At 40.9% G+C, this 23,143-nt stretch overlaps 1 protein-coding gene across 1 annotated transcript; it reads left to right on the forward strand.

Annotated features, from left to right (window-relative positions):
- The first annotated feature begins 597 nt into the window (after nt 1-597).
- wus (TM2 and DnaJ domain-containing protein wurst) lies at nt 598-15,597 on the forward strand. Its single transcript, XM_065449249.1, has 3 exons — nt 598-1,285; nt 10,389-10,852; nt 13,335-15,597. Exons 1-3 carry the CDS (start codon nt 901-903, stop codon nt 13,566-13,568), a joined length of 1,083 nt encoding a protein of 360 aa, XP_065305321.1. The 5' UTR covers nt 598-900; the 3' UTR covers nt 13,569-15,597.
- Nucleotides 15,598-23,143: the final 7,546 nt, after the last annotated feature.

Consider the following 23,143-nt stretch of genomic DNA (forward strand, 5'->3'; position numbering starts at 1 on the left):
TCCGCGACGATCAGTGCCGATCCCGGAGGCCCTGCTTTGCATCATTATGGCTCCGCTTGCCACAGGCTGCAGCGACAAATGACGCTGCAGTAGCACCCCAGGCCGTCATCGGACAAATAGCCACGTTTTCGCCCCCGGACGACACACTGCCCCATTCCAGTACACCATAGTCAGAGGAACACCTAAACTCAGGGGAACCACATGGGAACCACATGATCGACAGTAGAACTGTGGGATCTCGGTCGCGCTCCCAACGACGTTTGCAATACGGCAAAGCGTGACCTTCGAGATATTTTTTTTGTAATCTTAGAGGTGGATAATTTCGCTTTTTTTTTCCATGACAAACAAAGCAACCAACTTCGCCATGTTTCGTACAGAACAATTCAGAAATCTAAATTATAAACTGCAATTTCGCCGCGTCCTCTGGTCTTAAAATGCCGATCTTAAAGGCTATGCTTGGATTTGGACGTCGCCAAATCTCAAAGGCCACAAAGTGAATGGATTTTAATATCGCCAAGTGGGGGCAGCAGCTAACTATCTTATTTTACCTGTGCACCGTGGAGTGTCATGCCTACTTACTTTCTCCATCACTGTAGACTCTATGATTGTGAAGCGAAGAATCTGTCCAGTCTGATTAGTCGGTATTCGACGTGTGCAAGAAGCCCGTTGACCGAGAAGGCGCGCCTATGTAAGCCGTACTATAGCCGTACAACGGAGTGCGCGCGCGATTTGCACTTTGATTGCGTAGACGTGCCGGTACCTACATTGTGAAGAGCTACCCCTTGAGCAGGCAGACTGGCTGATGCGTAGGTTGGCTGCGTCCCAGTTAAACGTGCGCTCCTCAATTTGAAACGTGTTTGTAGTACGTTCCCGTTGATGCAAGTGCGCGCGTAGTCACCGATGGCGAAAAGCTTGTTTGTTACATATTTACTATGGCTTACAATAGGTATACTAGGTGCACATCACTTCTACCTTGGTCGCGACCGCCAAGCTTTTGTGTGGTGGATGACACTGGGTGGTTACTTCGGCCTTGGCTTGATCAGGGATATTTGGCGAATCCCATATTATGTCAAATACGCCAACAAAGATCCAGAGACTCTCGACAAGTTGAAGGAAAAAATACGCAAACATGCGAAGCCGCCGTCAAGTACTGTTAGATCTATAGGGCAAATGATAGTTTCAGACGCCCTCGGTTACATGATCTTGTACGCCATACCAGTGGAATACATTCCTGCGGACTACATGGCTTTCGCTGCTCTACCAGTGCCACTGGCAGTTGCAATTGGTAAGTATAAGTTCATTTTTGGCCTTCTGTTCACTCAATTAGTGTGCATCACATATGCGCGCGAAATTAGAAATACGCATGAGTCGCTGACTGCAAATTTATTAGCTCCCCCCCCCCCCTTATATCCAGTTCTATTACTTGCATGGCAACATTTTACTGGATCGTGTTGTTGCAAGCAAAGTACACGTATCTGCTGAGTTCCGTCACATAAGCATGAGCGCATACTTTTATTTGGCCCAGTCAGTGAAGGATTGTAGCATGTGCGTGTAAATTTTTCGTAAAGTCCATTGGTAAAAAGACGCGTTATTTGATATATGCGTGTAATGACATTAACAAGCGGGTGACCTGTCAACTGTAAATGAGAAACAACTGCTTTCAATTCAGGTGCTACATGAAACTAGCAGTAATAAAACAAGAGTACACACGTCATGTGATGCATATAGTGTTATGCTCGTTGGAGAGAAGTGTGATCGTACAGCGCCTCACATTCGTTCAAAGGGATGCAAACGCCGTGAGTCTTGCAAAATACTAAATTGCTTTGCCTAAATGCAGACAGCAAATTCTTATATAGGCTGCCTAAAAGTGAGGCATTCCTATTGAATGACTGAAAATAATTGAGCAGAAATTATCTGCTCCATGTATTCACTCTGGAACTGATGCCTCAGTGCAATAATTGCAGCAATCCGGCAGCAGATTTATTCGTAACACTGCTCACTTGCATCGGTCTTTCTCGGGGCTGTAATAGGTACTGTTATCCCTTACATTCGAACAGAAACAAATATTTGACATTTTCGAATAGGGAATTCTGGAATCGAATACGAATTGAATAGCAGACTATTTGATTCATATTAGAAATTTCAAATATTTGCACATCGCTAGAAAACAGTTAAGCAAATTGGATATTTGAAAATATTTACTGGATACTCTTAATAAAACATAGCTTAAAGGGACTAAAAAGAAAAATAAGTTGAGCTGTAATAGTAAACTACCCTTTTACAATACCAGAAAAGATGCAAAGACAAAAGGCAGCTAATGCACCATCTCGCAGTGATGTCATGGATTTTAACAGCAGCTGCTTGGGTCTAGTGAAATTGTTTGTAAAAAATTGATTGTATTGTATTCTGAGAGTCATACTGGACTTGGGAAGTTTCAAGTACTTTTACTGAGCCACAATGGCTAAAATATGAAAAAGGTTTTAAAATTCATGACTTCACACTGACATGTTGATGCTGCAATTTGAATGCAAAATAAAAAGAAACTTTCACCTTCATTTTTCCTTCTAATAATCAACCTATTGCCATAGAATTAACAGAAATAAAAGTTTTTAAAGAATACTTTATCAGTTTAAAGTGATTTAGTGTTTCTTTTCATTGTCTGTTTAGAAAGCAGGAGGCAATGTATGGGTGGTATCATACTTATTGAATGTAATAGGCAATATAAATTTCAAGCTCTGTTTGCCATAGTTTAGCCTCACATGAGAAACTAACCATTTGTTAGTCTTTCTTGTAGAAAAGCATTGATATTTGGAAGTGACCTGCGAAAAAGCTTTCAGATGTTCAGAGACACCTGGCATAGAAAATCTAAGAGAATGTGATAATCTGTATTCAGAAACAAGGCCAATCGAAAGCACATTCTATTAAAAAAAAAGCTTTCTTTATGAGGTGTGTAACCGACTCAAGCTGTAATTCTTATTGCTCATTTTTTTTCAGACCCAAAAATAGCACGTTAGTGTAGTCCTAGATGTGCATGGCAGATGAGTTTCAGTTTAGGGGAAAATTCATAGCGACATTGCTGCAAAACATCTACTGAACATGACAGCCAAGCTTGGCTGTCTGACCAAGCAAGATTTCTGTAAATTAGTTTTATTGAAACACATTGTGTCTGTGTAAATGCCATGGCTCACTTGAAAACATGCTTCAAAAGACATTTGCAGGTGTTTATTTCTTGTCTGAAGCTAAATAGTCATCTAAGCTGGAATCTGCACTTCTCCCATGGAGATGAGTGTCACCTGGCAAGCTGTACATTGCCTTGAACTTTATCTGACACCTTACTATGTCATAATAAATGCACGCTGTCTACATAATTATTCTTTTCAGTGCACTTCATGCACTGGTGTGTAAAATTCCATATTCCATTGGAAAAAAATAAGTGTGCTTTTGCTCTAGAGCTAGAATGAAACTGTTTCTTTACACTTCCCACAAACAATCATTCACCTTCCTGGTGTCCTCCAGTAACCTAAGCATGTGACAATCACAAGGAGCAAGCTCAGCATGTTGCTTGAAGCCTCAGTCAGAAGTCAGGATGAATTGACTCTAGCTAATAAGGAACTGGTTGCGTAAAAAGGGCACTAACCAGAAAAGTTGCAGAACTTGAGCAGTATTCGTGGGTAAATAATAAAATCAAGGGTGTAGCAGTCACTCGGGGAGCAGTCTGCACAGCTATTGCGAAGTGACTTGGGGAAGCTATTCAATGTCCTGTCACAACCAGCGATTTTGATACATCAAATTCATTGCATCTCATTTAAATCAGATAAAAATCATATTGTTGCGCGGTTTTGTTGCCGGGATAAGAAAAACTACTTTGTCCATGAAGCGTGTAAGGCACGTCTGAGTACTTCTGATGTTGGCTTCTCTGGTATCTCTGATAGCGCAAATTATATGAGTGATCACCTGTCTCCTGAGAATGAAAGATTGTTTGCCAAAGCCCTTACATTGAAAAAAAAAATGCACAAATGGCAATTCCTCTGGACAGACAATTGCCATATCAAGGGTCACAAGTCTGGTGATAGCAAGGTATATTATATTGTCTTATTGTATATTGTCTTCAAGCAACAAGCTCAGCATGTTGCTTGAAGCCTCAGTCAGAAGTCAGGATGAATTGACTCTAGCTAATAGGGAACTGGTTGCGTAAAAAGGGCACTAACCAGAAAAGTTGCAGAACTTGAGCAGTATTCGTGGGTAAATAATAAAATCAAGGGTGTAGCAGTCACTCGGGGAGCAGTCTGCACAGCTATTGCGAAGTGAATTGGGGAAGCTATTCAATGTCCTGTCACAACCAGCGATTTTGATACATCAAATTCATTGCATCTCATTTAAATCAGATAAAAATCATATTGTTGCGCGGTTTTGTTGCCGGGATAAGAAAAACTACTTTGTCCATGAAGCGTGTAAGGCACGTCTGAGTACTTCTGATGTTGGCTTCTCTGGTATCTCTGATAGCGCAAATTATATGAGTGATCACCTGTCTCCTGAGAATGAAAGATTGTTTGCCAAAGCCCTTACATTGAAAAAAAAATGCACAAATGGCAATTCCTCTGGACAGACAATTGCCATATCAAGGGTCACAAGTCTGGTGATAGCAAGGTATATTATATTGTCTTATTGTATATTGTCTTCAAGCAACAAGCTCAGCATGTTGCTTGAAGCCTCAGTCAGAAGTCAGGATGAATTGACTCTAGCTAATAGGGAACTGGTTGCGTAAAAAGGGCACTAACCAGAAAAGTTGCAGAACTTGAGCAGTATTCGTGGGTAAATAATAAAATCAAGGGTGTAGCAGTCACTCGGGGAGCAGTCTGCACAGCTATTGCGAAGTGAATTGGGGAAGCTATTCAATGTCCTGTCACACCCAGTGATTTTGATGCATCAAATTCATTGCATCTCATTTAAATCAGATAAAAATCATATTGTTGCGCGGTTTTGTTGCCGGGATAAGTAAAACTACTTTGTCCATGAAGCGTGTAAGGCACGTCTGAGTACTTCTGATGTTGGCCTCTCTGGTATCTCTGATAGCGCAAATTATATGAGTGATCACCTGTCTCCTGAGAATGAAAGATTGTTTGCCAAAGCCCTTACATTGAAAAAAAAAAAAATGCACAAATGGCAATTCCTCTGGACAGACAATTGCCATATCAAGGGTCACAAGTCTGGTGATAGCAAGGTATATTATATTGTCAAAGAAAGTGACCTAAGCGTCTTTGTATAGCCACTGAGTTCTTTGTTCATTTATGTTTGAAATACTTCCTGTACTTCCATCTTTTCGTCATGACCTTACTATCTCCTGAAGAGGCAAAGCAAATGTCAGCTAAAATTAATCACCCCCTGACACATTTTGACACACGAAAGTTCCGAAATAATTAGGATAATATCAATAACTCTAAATTTACTTGCACATTCCTTCTCAATCATTTGCATCTCAGAAACTTGGCTCTGCACATACTACAGGAACCTTTTCAGCCTGCCATTATATGAAGCTGAGTGCTGCCACAAGTATTCTTTGCTTTTCCTCAAGGCTGTTAACAAGTGTACAACAGTAGTTAAATGTAAAAAGAGATACAAATATCCTCAGAATCCGTGGTTATTGAAGGGATTGCTAAAAAATATGAAGAAAGATAAGCTTTACAGAAAAGTTAAAAGTTAACCATTTAATGCTGCTCTAGCTTCATGCTATAAAAAATATACCAACAATCTTTCATGTCTGCTAAAAAAATGCTAAGAAAGAATATTACAAAAATGAATTATGCAGACACAAACAGTTATAAGAGGCAATGGCAGCTGTTGAATGATTTCTTAAACCGTCCACCACATAGTTCATATATGCAGAAAGTTACATGAACAGCATTACACATGATAGCCCTGAGAGTGTCGCTAATGCTTTTAGCTACTACGTTTTCGAAATTTTTGGTCAAGGACATTGTGCTTCACATTACTAATCCCACTGACCATTTCGCGTTACAAAATGACTTATCGTGCATACAAAACTGGTGTAACACTTGGCTCATGTCATTGAATGTATCTAAAACCGTGTTGTCTATTCATCGTCGTTATAATTATGATATGCCTAATTATAGCATCAATAACATGCAGATTGCAACAACTGATTCATTCAAATATTTTGGTGTGTATATTTTGCGTGACCTAACTTGGACCTGTCATGTTAACCACATAATAAATTCTGCTAATCATACTCTAGGTTATGTACACTGTAACCTTGTCCTCTCTCCTCCCTCTATTAAACAACTTGTTTTTCAAACTTGTGTGCAGCCCAAGCTGGAGTATGTCCATGCTATTTTTGACCCCCACCACAATAACCTTATTAACGCCCTTGAGTCGGTTCAGAACAGCGTGATGTGATTTATATCCTGTCTAATTATTCGTACCAATTCAAGCATCTCAACACTAAGAGCCCAAATAGCTTACCCTCTCTAGCCTCGCGCCGTAGAATAGCACGTCTTAACCTTTTTCATAAATTTTTCCATTCTTTGCCTTTTGACAACCCGTACATAAAAAGAGCACATCACATTGCCTGCACCAGCCACTCTAACATAGTATATCCCCCACAAGCCCATACCGTGACTTTTCAGCAATCATCTTTTCTGCGCACAACATGAGACTGGAATGGCCAGCCCACCGAAGTTGCCACTATCATCGACCCACTTGCATTCAAGTGGCTCATTGAAAACATCCCGTTATAACTTGTAGTTTTTTTTTGTTTTTTTTGCTGTTAACCATCCACTCCCTCATGTAATGTCTCAGCAAGAGACCTTTGAGGAAATAAATAAATGAATAAATAAGTAAACTAAATCGTTCTAGCCACTCCTTTTTTCTTTTCCCCGTGACCCCTGTCTACAGTGATTAAAGATCTTAAGAGAGACCAGCCCTGGTATAGATAACATTTCTGCATGGCACTTAAACCTTGTGGCCAATGTCACTTTCTGTAAATATAAATCTGGTGTTAAAAAATTGGATTTTTCCTAATTCTCTAAAAGTAGTGAAAGTTCTGTCAGTATTTAAAAAGGTGGATATGCTGTCAGTTTCCAATTACCATCCCATCTGTATTCTTCCCCTAAAAAATTATATATAATTAACTTTAAAAAATATCTGCAAAAGTTTAGTTTACTGAAATCATGCAAATTTGGTTTTCATGCGGGAAGCTCTACTAGCCTTGCCCTGCTTTTGCTAACTGAATATATCAAATGCTCTATTGATTAAGGATGTATGGTTGGCTTGATGTTTTTGAACTTCACAAAGGCATTTGACACCATTAATCATCTTGTCTAGCAAACTCTAAGCATATGGTATTTCGGGTCTGGCCCTCAAGTTTTTAAAACATTTCTTGCTGAACAGAAAGGATACCGTGTAGACATCAGGCTCTTTCTCTGCTACTAAAACAATTAATCAAGGGGTGTCTTAAGGCTCATTACTTGGTCCATTACTTTTTTTTACTTTATATAAATGATCTTCCTGACAGTATAAACATGGCTCACTGTGTTTTATATACCCGCAATACAACTATCTCCCTTGCTGATACATGTATTAATGCTGTCACTAATAAATTAAATACTGTTCTTTGTTGCGTGTCCAAGTGGTACCACGTAAATTATTTACTTAATAATCCAAATAAATCTAAATTCCTGGGTTTTAAATCACCTCAAGGTGAGTTAACATCATTACAGGGCATCACAACAGACATAACATTTCATTAGTGTCAGTGATAGTGCATCATTCGTTGACATTCATCTCAATGCTAACCTAAGTTCGTTAACCATATTGCTCACATTAGAAAGATGGCAGCATTCGGCATTCATGCACTGCTGAAAGCATGTATATCAGAAGCTTGATGTGGGTGAGTTGGTTATGCATACTTGATGAAATGAGCGCTGCGAAATGAGCGCCTTGTCTGTCGTACATGTGTTCTTTCGTCCGCGTCTTCGCAGCGCTCATTTCATCAAGCATGTATATCAGTTATGGATTGTATCATGGGTGAATACATATCAGTGTTATCTTTCATCCCTTCAGCATTTACAAAATCGGGCTGTTGGGATTATTTTTCACTCTTCTCGCGACTGCAGTGCCTCTGCCCTTTTTCACTGCAACTACATCTTGACTGTTAATAACTTTTTTCAGTTTAGTCTGGTTGTGTTATTGTATAGACAAATAACAATAAACTTTCTAGTGATTTCATTCATTCTGAGCTTTTAATAAATACAAACTGTACCAGGTTTGCTGCTAACAATAACTTTATGCTGCCTTAGGTTTCCACTAGTTACGGTAAATCGTCTTCATCCTTCCTTGTGATCGCATTATGGAATAATTTACCCATCTGTCTTAAATCCACCATTTCTTTACCGTCATTCAAAACTTTACTTAAAGATTATTTGTTAAATTCTTGATGTTCGGGCTTCTCCAGTTCTTGTACTAGATTTGTGTTTATATATAATGTATTTATTTCTTGAGTTCTTCCTTTTTTTGCATTCAGGCTTCTTTATTTTTAATTTTTTATGCTATTTATGCTATTTCTTACTTGATGTATTGGTTCTTTCGTTCGCACTTCTGCTAATCCTTGTAATATCTGTATGTAACCTTCACTGAGGGTCCCATTGCAGTCTTGTACATTGGGACCCTCATCTGTATACTTTCCATGCTGTAGTTAACCTCTGATGTATTAATAAATTGATTGATTGATAAATTAAGTGATTTATTAAGGTCTTCACCTTTATTTTTATTGCATGCTAAACATGCTGCATATTTTCATGATGAACATGCAGCAGCATCATTGACATTCACGATGAACACAATTTCTAGCAGTTGCTGCCCTTAACAACAGTAGAATTCTGGGGGTAGAAGATCTCAGCATCGACTAAAAAACGTAACGCCAAATAATCATAAACATTTAATTGATTATTTAATTGAATAATTGGACTACACAATGTTTAATGACACCAGCAGTGAAGAGACGGGAGCTTCAGTTGGGTTGTCTAATTGTTTGCCTCGACGTCTTTGCTGCTTTAATGATGCCTCACACATCGGTACACGCTTACGAGCTCACATTGTTTTAATTTTTGTGTTGAAATAAGTGCAATTTCCCGCAGTGGGTTGCTTTTATTCAATAGAATTGCATTGGCATATGTACAACTTATTATGATAAATCCTTCCTATTGTGTGGAGTTTTTGTTCACACAAGAGCATGCAGACAATTTCAGATAGACCTTGTGGAGTAGCTGGACTAGCCGTCTGATTTCTTACTTTTTGAACCCCATCTGTGCAAATGCCGTATTCACTACTGTACGATACTATACAACACTTTACAACACTGTACAGTACTTTACAAATATTTTACAAAGCACGTGAAGGCATCAGTGTCAATTGAAGGTGCACGGCTATGCCAGCTTGCTTACAGAGAAGCTGATCGAGCATGATAATTGAGTATGAGGGCTTGCGGATGCCCGCCAACCTGACAACCATTGCTTCAAGAGCTTAAAAAATCCAGAAATAAATAAGAAAAAAAAAACATAACCAGGCACTTGCTGCCAGGAGTCAAAGCAAATGCTCCCTACACAATAGGTGCCTATCCTTCCCCCCTTTTGTGGGCATGACTATGGCTAATGTTCTCATGCCATCAAATATCTTTATTGCATGGTCTAATTTATAGAAATTGGAAACTAGGAGCAAGCACGTATATTTCAGGTTTGTTCACTCTCGGTACTTTTAGTAGTGATTGTTCTTTTCATTTATACTTCTTGAGGTGCTTCTTTAAAGGTTAACATAAAAATTGTCAGAAAACTCCAGAGCAATTATTTTCGCTTTACTTGCATTTAAAACACCAATAATCATTAGGCTACAATTTTGTGTATCACAGTATTTGTTGTGAGTAATTCGTCTTGAAATAAAACATCAAAACATGGAAGCACCGAAAATTAGCAAATTTATGGCAGTAAGGAAAGTGGTAATGGGGATGCATCGTTGCTTTAACTGCCTGCTTTTTCTTACTATTTGTGTTTTTAATACAACTCTAGTGGAAAAAATTGTCCTGTTTCCTAAATTCTGAGCAGGTTATTTCTTCCATGTTCTGGAAAGATATATGTTGTATGAGGCAGAACAATACTTTCCAAGGTTGGTACTAACTACAGGAGCCTACAGACTGTTTATTCATGAAAAATGTTTGCATGATGAAAACATTTTAAACGTTAATGCCATTGTACTGTTTAGGCCTTTGCCATTTGTATCATGTAAGCTTTTTCCTGCGTATACTGTTTGTTACAAGTTACTGTGCCACTTTTCTTTTTTAGACTGCATTTAATTGGAATTTGTTCTGGTTTCCTTACCAGGTGTCCACTTGGTGGGCAACATAGGGGAACAAGAAGGCAACTTCAAAATGCCATTGTTGGGAGCATACATGACATACCCACTCTACTTCTTCAGCACGCACAGCGTCTTTTGGACCAGCCTGGCCTCTAGCTACTTCTTCAACAACTATGCTAAAACGTGGCGCCTTAAGCCACGGCCTGCCAAGCCATTGTGCCAGCGGCTTGTAGTGTTCATCACATGTGGCCTGCTCTACAGCTCTATGTGGGCCTCATGGCTGTACTTCAACTGTAGCATGACTGACAAAGATGGCACTGAGGTCAAGTGCCGCGACTCAATCCAGCACTTCTTTAGCAGCCCTTTGTGGCAGGACTTCAAAAGCGTCATGGTGGGTATGTACCACCAGGTGCGACTTCAGGGCTGGAGTGAACTCTGGCGGCTCTTTATGGAGGCTCTTGATCCTCAAGGAGAAGCCAATGCCCTTAAGGTTAGTGTCCTTGTAAAGAATTGTGTATAGTAGCAGCACCCATTGTCACACTGATGGCTTCTTACTTCATAGCGCTTGTGTGTCAACAGGTTTGTTGGCAACAGATGTGTCATGCTGAAAAAAAAAAAGTTATGAGCACTGTATTGCACTTGGTTAGGACCACTCATAATTTAAAATGAAGTGTACTAGGAAGCATTTTACATTGCCTGCTGTAGTAGCCATTTTTACTGGTAATTTTTCATGACATCTTGGTGATTCTTGCACTCACTAGTAGACAGGGTGTGCAGCGAGGAGGAGTGTGTTCCAAAGTGTAGAGTGCAATACAATGGTATTGTGTTTGCTATAAAAAACAGTCTGATACATTGAAGGATGACTGACAGCTGGTGGGCAGCAGTGTAGAACAACAATTGGTAAATACATGATTCTTAGGTGATAGTTCACGCATAGTTGTTGTCACTTCCGTTGCAGATTTGGCAATGCAACTTTTTTTTTGTTCTTTCGTAGCAAAGACGCTTTATTCAGTGCATAGCCTGAGGAGGGGTTTGTGTTGAAATTTACAATACTTCTCAGTTTTTAACCAAGTTAACTATTTAGACAGTCCATTTACACTTGTGCAGCAGGGGCTAAATCTTTGGGAAGCATTGCCATTATTCTATTATTCTGTGCTGCCATTAGATGTTTAGATTTTAAGTCATCCAAACTTTATGAACTATGCGATAGGCTATTAATATAATCAGGTTTTTGCCATATCTGTATATCCATCTTCCATCTTAAACCTTTGAAGTTCTGGCGAAAAATATGAAAAAATATATTTGGAAAACGTTATTTGCTTCTATATTGTGTGCTCAAATGAAAAATTTATAGCATATTCAAAATATCATAGGTGTGACACATGGGTTACTAACTTCACAACTACTGTGTAAAAATAGTGATAAATGTGCCGTATGTGATTGGTTTACGATGTTATTGCTCTCACTGCTCCTTCCTTGAGGACAAAGAGGCAGCTCACCTCAATTTTAAGTAGGAGCACACTTAGTTACTACTATTCAGGAGGATCAGAGGAACATGGAATTGTGTCGTTTCGCCTACTTATCAAGACAGTGTATCAGTACTTTGGAATTTGTTAACTTTTTTGTAATTTCCTAGCTACAACTCTTCAATGAAACTTGTATATTTAATTTCTGACAATCTGCTTAAGAGGAAGCTTTAGCTTGGGCCCAACTCTGGCGCGGCCTATTCAAATGCATGTAAGACACAGAAATGCTTTTCTGAGATAACGCCTAGACTGATCTTAATGAAATTTGTTGCAATTGAGAGTGAAAGTTAAATTCCACTGACTGTTGGAAGCAGAATTTCGATTTAGTGCTTGAATTTTGTTATAAAAATGTTTAAAAATTCAGAAATTTGAAAAAAAAAACATAAAGCATGAAGCTTACAATTTAATAGCTCTGCATCAAGAGCAGATATCGCAGTTCTGTAAACAGCATCCATTAGATCATTCAAAGCAAACAAATTCTATATGTCAATTTATATCTTACATGAATCTGTTCCGTTGTGCACAAGAGTTCTGGAAAAGTTGTGTTTCCATATTACTAAGTTTTTTGAGATTCATGTGTAACATATCAATTTTGTCTGCTTTAGATGTACTATCAGATGTATTTCACAGAATTGTGGTATCAAGATTCATGTGTAACACATCAATTTTTTCCACTTTAGATGTACTATCAGATGCAATTCACAGAATCGTGATATCATATTTCATTGCAGAGTTTCAGAGTTTTAAACTTGATAGTTCTGTTGTCTGAAAATGTGCGATCTTTGCCAATTTTTAATAAAAGATTGACAACCTAAATAAAAAAATTTGAAACGAAGTCACTAGATTTTAAGTTTTTCTTTTAAATGCAACAAACCTCATCAAATTTGGTGCATTGGTTGCGGAGAAAAATGAATTCTCCTTTTACATGTATTTAGATAAGAGCACCCAAGCTAAAGCTTCCTCTGAAAGGAACTGGTTTACTTAGAAATGATCACATTCAATAAGTGAAACCTGCCACAGTAGCCCAGTGACTAAGGCACTGCACTGCTGAGCTTGAGGGCATGGGTTCAATCTTGGCTGCGGCGGCGGCATACCGGTGGGGGTAGAATGTAAGAACGCACGTGTACCATGCATTGGTTTGCACGTTAAAGAACCCAAGGTGGTTAAAATTATCTGGAGCCCCCCAATACAGTGTGCCTCATAATCACATCGTGGCTTTGGAACGTAAAATCCCAGAATCCAAATTTTTTTAGTAAGTGGAGTTCACTGGTGACTTGAGTTGCTAGCTGCTTGGCAGGCCATTTCTGGCCACTTCTAATGCAATGTTAGATAAATGCTTCTCAAGTCCTTGATGTTAGGGCAAGCAGCTCATAAGACAGTATGTAACCAAATACATGGTCATGGAAAATGTTATGTCTGATAAATATTGTGTGGTGCAATTTCCAGGTTCTTGGTGTTCGATCCAGTGCCTCCCAAGAAGTCATCACAGCAGCTTATCGCAAGCTGGCTCGCCAGTGGCATCCTGATCGTTTTAAAGAACATGGTCAGAAACTGGAAGCTCAAGAGAAATTTATTGAGATTCAGAAGGCATACGAGGTCATCTCCAACTTGAAATCGCGACGACTAAAAAAGAATGCTCAAGAACCTGAAAACCCAAGTGATGTTCGGAGCGAGTTCTGATGTGCTCAACAGTTCCAATTTGCTGGGTGCACTTTTTCCAAGCAGACTTTAAATCTGAACTGAACTTCTTTGGGGGCATTGTTCATTGTTTTTTTGAGTTGGGTGGGATATGTGCAAGCAGTGGTGCCTTTTTTTTTTCCATTGATTTATTTAGGCATACATGGCAACATAAGGTTAGGGTAGCACATTGCTTCCTATTACATTGCACATACACCCATGCATCAGTGTTCTGCTACCAAAGTGCAAAAATTATACTCATTTGTTCAGTGTAATTGTGCTTTAAAATATATTGGTTCTGTGAGACATTACATTCCAAAGATTTTTATTTCTGTTATTTAAATATGTGCCTTTTGTTGACTGCACACCTAGGCATGTCTTTCATAGTTGCGTTTATGGCTGCAGAAAGATTTGAAATGTTTCTACAAGAACTTGCAGCATGGTGTGGTAAACAGTGAAGAATCATTGTATTACTTTTTAGGAAGCAAACACTGCATAGAGGTTTCTGCATGATGTCTTACTCAGGGGAGCACCACTTTCAATGTCAGTTTGTATTGCACTGAAATCTTGGCTTAGTTAATGTTCCTAATTTTATTATTCTTTGTGAAAGAAGTTAGGAGGCACAAGAAAATTTAACTGATTTGTGCATAAAATAAGTTGGCCAGTGTGGCTATTTAATTGTTTGTACATTTATAATGAACTTTTGACAGAAAGTGAACACGTTTGAAGTAAAATAGTTGCACTAATGAATATATTAAATTCTCGTGGTGGCTAAAGACTAAAGGGTGTGAAAGGAATGTAACTTGTGTGTTAGAAACAGTTATGCAGTGACAGAATATGCTTTTTGAATATTTGTGCAATAATCCATTTGGTTTCTGCCTACATTTTTGTGACAAGGTTTGCACACGAAAAAGGTTTGTGCAGTTACATAAAGTATACTTATGTGAGCATGTGTATGGATTTTTATATTTTTGATCTCCTTTGGCATAAGTTCTTGCTGCATTGTTGAGCTCATTTTGTAGCATATGCCTCCAAATCAAGTGTGCAGTGCCTTTATATCAGTATTGTTGGATGGGTGTACACATGTAAATCACACTGAAGGCACTAACATTCTTTTGTGCCTTACTGGAACAATTAGCTTGCCTATTGTGGAATGTCTTTACCAATTCCATTGTGTGATCAAGCTTGCTGAATGGCTGCTTTCCCATGTGAGAAATTTATGGCCATGCCTTGCTGCCATATCTGTGATTGTCCTAGAGTGATGGCTCCTACTGTTTGTGGTACGGCAGCTGTATTATTTTATGCATAACTTTGATGGCAAGCACTGCACTTAGCTTGTCTGTGTATGCACCTATAGCCACTTACAAAGAATCAGAGGTTGTGATACTGGGAAAAAGAAACTACTTTATGGATTGTCCTGTGACAAATGAGTTGCCTTCTATAAATCTGTTTGTAATGTATATGTGATCTATATGTGGTGAATGCCTTGAATAAGTTGCTGCCTGCACCATGTGGAAGGTTCCATGACAAGTAGAGTGGGACGAGTTGAGGTGTGCTGTCAAGAGCCTAGCTCTGCCTAAACTCTGCAGCCACCAGTCACCAAGAATCCAGTATGGTCATGGCTAGAGGTAAATGTAGATGTGATGGCATGGTCTGCACCAGTTCCATCTGTGCAAGTGTCTGTAGATGCTTACAAAGAATGCTCAATCGTTCTAGAGCGCAAATAAAGTAGTCAGGGAAAATTCACATCGATAGGGAAAGTCTGGCTGCTGACCGTGAATACGGATGAAAGAGCCAAAGAAAGCTATTCGCTTAAAGGGGCCATGACAGCAAATTTTCGTGCTTAAATTATGCATTGCATGTTAAACCATACGCATCCCACAGCAACAAAGTGTGAATGCATTCATTGCAGTGAAAAATTTGTAGTATTTGAATTTTTTAATGTCGCAGTTGAACTGTAAAGCAGTGTGGCAACAGGAAGTGGTTACGAAATAAATAGACACCTCTGGAAACGGCTCCCTGGGCTAACAGATACTGCGTTTGAAGGCCTTTTGTGTACTGCAAACACTGGAAGCGATTGCAGGAGCTGGAAAACATCATCGCTGCCATGCGTCACTTCGTTTTTGCGCAGGCATCTTGGCGCATCTGTGTAGTTTGCTATTGCTTTTTATTGTGCAATTGAAGGAATTAAGGACACAGTTCAGTGGTGACACCACTGCTGTGCCTTTGAGTGCTAGAGCATGCAGCGAAAGACACACGATGCGGTCTCGAACTGCTTCAAAGCAGGCGACACGGTGGCCTCTCAGTTACTGTTGTCACACAGCCTTGCCAAACTGGCGGTTGGTGTTAGTAGGAGGAGTTGAAAGGCAGTGATTTCAGATTGAAATTTGGTTTAATATGTGCGATGAGAGCCCAGTTTTTTGCCATGTATAACCATACTGGGCCATCTACTCTCAGTTACAAATATAAACAGAACTATTGGACGACCCTGTCTGGCCCCTTAAAAAAAAAGTTCAGTAGCTGCACGAATTTGCAGTAGTGACTACGATAGCTGCAGCAAACTGTGGGACTGTTGCTTAACTTTTATATTGTAAACATGTGATGGCCTTGTGTTGAATTCGTCATGCAGCGCTTGCTCTGGGCTTTCAAGTTCAGCTAGGACCAGGCACCAGCTCACACGGATAAAGTTTGGCAGGCCCTGCAGCATCAGCAGCTACATATAGCTGTGGGATAGAAACGAAATGCGGAATCTTGTTGATCCGTGGGCATGGCCGCATGAGATCGTGGGTAATTTAGGCCACTCGACTGCGGATAGCAGCCATGGAAGAAGGAAATAAACTGAGAGGGAGCATTATGTCACACAGCCTGCCCTCGCAAGTCAATTCTTTGTGAAGCCATCCCCTTCACCTTTTCTCTATCAAAAAGTCGGCTCAGCACATGACCCTGCAAGCGCAGGGTTATGTGTACGATTCTTTACAGTACGTTGCAGAAGGGCCCGCTGCTTCTCTCTCTGCTTGTGCCTCTTCTTTACGTTTATTATGTGTCTTTGTGCTGTCATTTAGCATGTGCAAATAAAAATGCCAGCAAACAGCACTTGGGAGTGCTGATCGGACAGTTGATCTTGTATGCAAACACTCCCCAACGCGTTGCAGCCTCAGCTGCCTCAACCATGTCTGCCTAGAGTGACCAGGCCTTCCAGCTTTAAAACCCCCGCTGCCTCTTGGGTGCCCTGGATGGAGATCCTGCGTCGCCCTCTTCATTATCTCAGGTGCTCTCCTGAGGCCTCCATTTACTGGTACTTTCATTTTCGAATGCTAAATTATTTTGTAGAACCAAATATTAATCACTCCGTAAACATAAATTAATTCCTGCAGAAAGGAGGCTCACACGGAGAAAGAGGCGGGCCCTTCTAGAACGTCCAGTATGCTTGGTTCCTTCTCGGTAGGCTTTAATCAATGCGTGCTTGTTCGCGTGCTTTGCCAACCACTCAGTGCCCATTTTCTCCACATTCGCGTGTGCAACTTTGGTTGGTTATTTCAACGTATACATTTATCATCTTCGTCCCAGCATGCGAGTGCGGCAGCTGCTTAATTGCTGCTGTCACACGTCTTTTTGGAAGAGCATGCACTGAGTATGGCTGTGGCGCTAAAGCTTGCTTAAACACTTTATACCGTACATGATCACGTATTGGGCCAACTTTATTTTGCTTCGTTTTTCTTGTGTAATGCTCTCTTCTATTGTAGTGAACCAGAATTCTGGTTCACTACAATAGAAGTGAGTATACAATAGAAGTGAGTATCGTGAACCAGAACTCTGGTTCACTATACTCCTAGTTTTTCCTTTCTTCAAGGTTGCAACTCAAACGCGCTGCACAGAAGAAGAACATCAACTTGTATAGACTACACATCACTCTAAATCCACAGACGATTGCACAATGCCAGAGACATTGTCCAGGAATTGCTGTTTGAACCTGGAATAAATGTTGAATGGTGACACTTGGTTCCTTCTGTTGTGTGCAGGGAGGTCATTGGGCCTAGAGTGCCTGCACTGCACTTCTCTCTTGTTGCGAGAGTGAGGGATGCATTAATTCAGACACCCTATAAACTATAGACTGTCTGAATTATAGTTGGACTTCTCCATTAAGAAAAACTCTTCTGGCCCAACCTTGGCGGCCAGATTTATCGTGGTCAACCAGACTATTTAGGCCAGACATGGCAGTGGTAGCTATATTGGACTGAGCCTTTTAATTGGGCCGATGAATAGCAGCATATCACATAGTCCAAGTACCAGGCCTGGTACCACAGACTAGATGTGTACTCAAATATGGTCTAGTACACTGTTGTGCTGACACTGGGTCAAAGATTAATACTGTTGCCATCCCGGCCAGCTCAACCTTTAATGGCCCAACAAATTCTTGCCTCTGCTTTGAGCAGAAGTTTGCTCGCCATTGTCCTTTTAGGTGTTTGGTTCATTAAGGGCATGCATGCCACCACATACTTTCATTCAGACTTGCAGATACGGCAACATGGTGTGCATAACGTTGACCTCGGTCATACATCTGCCCCGGCAGCTCTGATGTGCAAGGTCTTTGATTAGATTTGTGGCCACATTCCAATGGGGGAGGAATGCAAAAGCACCATAAGGTACTTATAGGTTTAGGTGCATGTTAAAGAACCGCACTCGGGGTTAAAATTAATTGGGAGCCCTCCATTACGGCATATTGCTTTGGGATGTTAATTAAACCGCATGAATCAATCAACCATCTGTCGTGGATCGTTAACGTAAACTTCGTGCTCGGAACAACCACCACTGAGGTTGTTTGAATAACGGATACATGTATTACACCTTAAAAATGTACATTTTATCCCTATTTCTTAAAGCACACTACTTTAACTGCAGCTGTTCCCTAGTGGCGCAGTGTAATGATGTCGACATTGCAACTCGGGTTTCATGCAATTTTAACATTTTATAGAAAAAAACTTCTTTCGTGTGAATGCAGAAAGTTTTGCCTTTTGCTGCAACCCTGGTGAAATGACATTATTCCCACTAAACTTTCTGGCCAACCTGCTAGGACATAGGAAAATGATTTGGGCTCTTAGACCTAGGTTGCTGACACTGATATATCCAGAGGGGAGGCCCTGGAGTTCCTGGCTCATTCCAAGACATTTGCATGACTTGCCATCCATTCTCTCTGTCTTGATGCATCAATGCATCTAGCAAGGGTAGCTAGCTTATGCAGTTGGGGTGTCTCGTGAAAGGTTAGCGAGTCTGCTGTAATTATAATGTCTTTTCAAGTTGATTCTTGTTAGCTGATGATAGGGGGAGGTGAGCAGGAAGAACTCGCATACAAAGTAGTTTACTACATGTTTAAAGGAATTTAGGAGCATGCTAGGAACGCTCATGAAATGTCTTCACAAAGATTGGCCTTCGCCAAATCCCTAGGTCACGGAACTTGGTGGTGATCTAAGCATACACAATGTAAGGTCAGTCAGACGGTTTGACATCATCATAAGGCTCCGCCTACACCGATTCACTACTGGTGTCTAAAGTATGGGGAGAGGATTTATCACCATTCATGCCTTTGAGGGAGAAAAGTTGGCATCTCAAAGCAAAAGGCAAAACGTCCCTGTGGACAGTGGAGAAACAAAGCTCATTGTTGCCAGCAATGCGAGGATGAAAGACAATGCAGCCACAACAGATTTGCTGAAAAGTAGAAGCGCACCTCTCTAATCAATATGGAAACTTCTAGGCACGGCAGGCGGTACAGAAACGGGGGCAAGTCTCTCTCCATTCTCCCCCCGAAATAGTCGCAATGCCAAGCTCACTCCCACACCCGAGGTTACTTGCAGGTTCCTAAACCCACTTGGATAATAGCCCTTTCAATGCACACATTTTTGGTGGAGCTTCCAAGAAGCTGTCTTAGAGGTCGCAAGATACTCCTAGGTGTTGCATTCCCAATGCATTCCCTTTTGAAAGAGAGAGTTTCATGTGTCGCCACACCAGCATATTGAAGCTACAAAACAACTTCAATGCACTTGGTCAATGCAGTTGGTCAATGCAGTCTCTTGCAAACGTGACAACGCCAGCACAGGCCCTCCGACATGTCACAGAAGCACAATTCTGGTAGCAAGTATTGCTTTGGCAGCTTTGCCACTAGAATTTTGGCAACAATGGCTCACCACATCATGTTGCCTTTCATCATTTCTTGCATCTTGTCCAAATTAAAAAATAAAATTTGTCACTTATAGGCTAAAATTATGCTTGTTAACATCAATGTGAGGCATGATTTTTACATCTGCATTGTAATCTCGTTGCACATTTTCAACATAGACTTTCATACAATTACTAGAAGGTAGTGCTAAAAATGAAGTGGGTCACTGACCAAGGTGAAAATAAACATAATGATGTGTCGAGATATGTACAGGTTCCTTGTTCACAATGGAATGTCGGCTAAGCACAAAGTTCTTAAAGGCACACTAAAGCGAAACAATAAATCAGTTTAGACTAATGAAGCATTGTTTGAGAACCCTGCAGGCAGTCATTAAAAAAAATAGTTTGATTATTAGATGAGAAAATGAAGGTCCAAGTATCAGTATTTGAATTTTGCGCCGAAACCTCAGTGCCGGTACGTCAGCGTGACGTGAGGGATTCCAAAGTATGTTTTCGCATTTGGGCCACGTTGGCTGAATAAAGGTTCCCAAAACTTGCCATGTTCAATATTTGGTTCCTTTAGAACACAATGTAGTCAATCTGTATCGCTATATATAGTTAGTAGGCCCTAGAAGATGGCATCAAAATCCAAGACGTCACAGCCACCAGGTGCGGGAACATAAGTAGGCGTCGCCACCCGTATTTCGTTCTTGCACTTTTTCTGGCTTACCAAACGTCTTATCGTTGTAAGAGTGGCGGTTTTGGTGTTGTAGAATGGTAATTTACTAATGCAGAAGAAATCATTTTTCACTTTAGTGTCCCTTTATATATGGATTCGAACATTGGGATTTGACAGTCCTTGAGCACGTCTATGCAACTAGCAGCCTTCAAGACGCACCTGCTTTTCAACCTAACCTGCAAGTCTACAGCTCATCCCCAAATCATTGCGGCTAAACCACCCTGTGAAATCGGCGTTCAGCCATGAAGTGATTTCGAGAGTGGAACGGCAGCTTCTTCAAGCATGCATCGAAGTCTGCAAGTGCACCATGAAGAACCTCGAGACTAAAGTTTTTTTTTTCGCAACAAGACAGTTGGAATTTATCATGATGGAGGTCCTCCCTGAAATACAACTTGTAGCGAACCAGGAAATGCAACAAAGAATGGAAAAGCAGGAGGCATCACAAGAGAGAAGGCTGAACGCCTTGCTGGAAAAAGGCCTGAAACGCACGGCACCTAACTTCGAGCTTTGGAACATGTCTTAGTACAAGCTAACCGCTGCGGAAAACAAAGTTCCAAGTCATGGTATTAAATTTAAACAGGGAAAGCGACCGGACATCCGGAAGGTTGCGTGTGCTGTCGAAGGCGCAATCTGCTTGCTTGAAAAAGATGTGCAAGACGAAGTCCACACGAGAGCAAGAGGAATAGTCAAGTATTTGCAAATCTGGCATGTTGCAAGTTCTCTCAGAAGACGAGTGAAAAGTGGTCAAGTCCTTACACCAAAACAAGAAATCTCCATTTTACCTGCCAACAAAGGTAACGTCGCAGTTGTGCTCCACCGTTCGGTGTACCAGTAGAAAATGGAGATGATACTTGGGGAGAGGATGACATATGCCAAGATGGACAGGGATCCGACCCCGAAAGTTCAAACAGGCTTGCAAAAGCTGCTATCCAATATTTTCCTAGGACTTCCATGGTCATGGAAGAACCAACTGCTTTGTACCGATGGTTCTGCTCCAGCCATCTACGGCTTGCCGAAAATCTACAAGAGTGGGATGCCTCTCAGGCACATAGTTGATTTCACAAGGTCCCTCCTGTTCCGCCTTTCAAGGTATCTTACGACAGCTTGGCTCCCCTTGCAGGCAAGATGGAAAATCGCCTCCGGAACAAAAGTGATTTCAACAAGGTGAACGGTATCACTGTGGATGAAGATGAAGTACTCTCATCATTCAACATGTGCTCACTTTTCACAAGTGTTCCAATTCATCTTGCCGTCGAAACTTCTAGGCGCTTGCTTCACAAAGACCCGACACTACAGGATCGCATGCAGTTGGACATCACTGAGCTGTGCGCCTTATTACTGTTTTGCTTGTCGAACACGTACTTCTCATACAATGGGGCATTCTACAGGCAAGCTTTTGATACTGCAATGCGAGCATCCATTTCAGTCACGACTGTAAATCTGATTATGGAAGCACTTGAATCCAAGGCCTTGGAGTCATTTCAACCTAGACCCAAGGTCTACTTGAGATACATTGACGGTTGCTTCTGCGTCATAGACAAGAATGTTCAACGTGTCCACAAATGCCTAAATGGTGTCGAGCCTTCCATTAAATTTACTGTGGAAGAAGAGAAAGACGGTTGCTCCCCTTTCTTGGACGCACTGGTAAACTATGCTCCCACCAGCCTCGCCTTCAACGTGTACTGAAAGCCAACCCACTCACGTAGATATCTCGGTTTCGAGTCAGTTCACATGACAGCCCATGAACGCTCAGCGGTTTGTTCGTTGGTTAAACGGGCCCTCTATACCTGTTCTGATGCAAGCAGCCTGCACAAGGAGTTTCAGTTCACTGAAGAGGACCTAATGAGGAATGGGTACCCAAGCATTTTATTCGGAGGACAACCAAGTTCCTGACAAATAATCAGCAGACAGACAGGCAAGCCATGGACGCTTCAGCATCGAGACAGAAACGCGCTGCTGTCCCGTATATTCGAGGTATGAGAGAAGCCCTAGATTGTATCTTTAAGAAACGCAATGTACAAATCGTACATGTGCCAGCAAGCAAGCTTAAAGGCGACTTGATGAACGTGAAGGATCCTCTCCCTCGGGCATGTTTTCCTGGCCTGGTATACAAGATTCCATGAGCAGATTGTGAATCGGTGTATATTGGCAAAAGCGGAAATTTCTGCAGGGGTCTCAAGGAGCACAAGAATGATGTTGCCAAAGGCCACACACGACAAATGCCCTTGCAGAGCATGCCAAGATGGCTCACGAGATAAATTGGGACAATGCACGCATGGTGGTCACAGAGAGTAATTTGACAACAAGGCTCAATCTCGAATCCCTAATAATTCAAACGACAAATAACACCATCAATAGATCATCTGGTACTCTAAACCATGTGTACTCCCAGACCTTGTGTCATGTGCTCAACCCTATTTAAGAACCTTGTGCTTAGCTGACATTCCATTGTGAACAAGGTATCCGTACGGATCCCTAAACATTTTGTTATTTTGACCTTGGTCAGTGACCTGCTTCATTTTCAACAATGCTTTTACCTGACCAGATGGTATTCCATCGAACTATTGACTAGAAGGTACTGTGACACTAGTGTCTATGGGAGCTGCAAGCAGGGTGGTGCAGCCAGTATGGGAATGACGGTTAATACCTACATGGATTTGCCTAAACATCGTCCTCTTGGTGTTAAACG

The sequence above is a fragment of the Dermacentor albipictus genome, chromosome 1, assembly GCF_038994185.2.
Source record: "Dermacentor albipictus isolate Rhodes 1998 colony chromosome 1, USDA_Dalb.pri_finalv2, whole genome shotgun sequence".
Taxonomy (NCBI): Eukaryota; Metazoa; Arthropoda; class Arachnida; order Ixodida; family Ixodidae; genus Dermacentor; species Dermacentor albipictus.

What these genes read in the sequence shown, in the direction of transcription:
- wus (XM_065449249.1), top strand. Translation starts at nt 901, where the DNA reads ATGGCGAAAAGCTTGTTTGTTACATATTTACTATGGCTTACAATAGGT. An exon ending in GCCACTGGCAGTTGCAATTG is followed by an intron (nt 1,286 to 10,388) that starts GTAAGTATAAGT and finishes TTTCCTTACCAG; the next exon opens with GTGTCCACTTGGTGGGCAAC. An exon ending in GAGAAGCCAATGCCCTTAAG is followed by an intron (nt 10,853 to 13,334) that starts GTTAGTGTCCTT and finishes TGCAATTTCCAG; the next exon opens with GTTCTTGGTGTTCGATCCAG.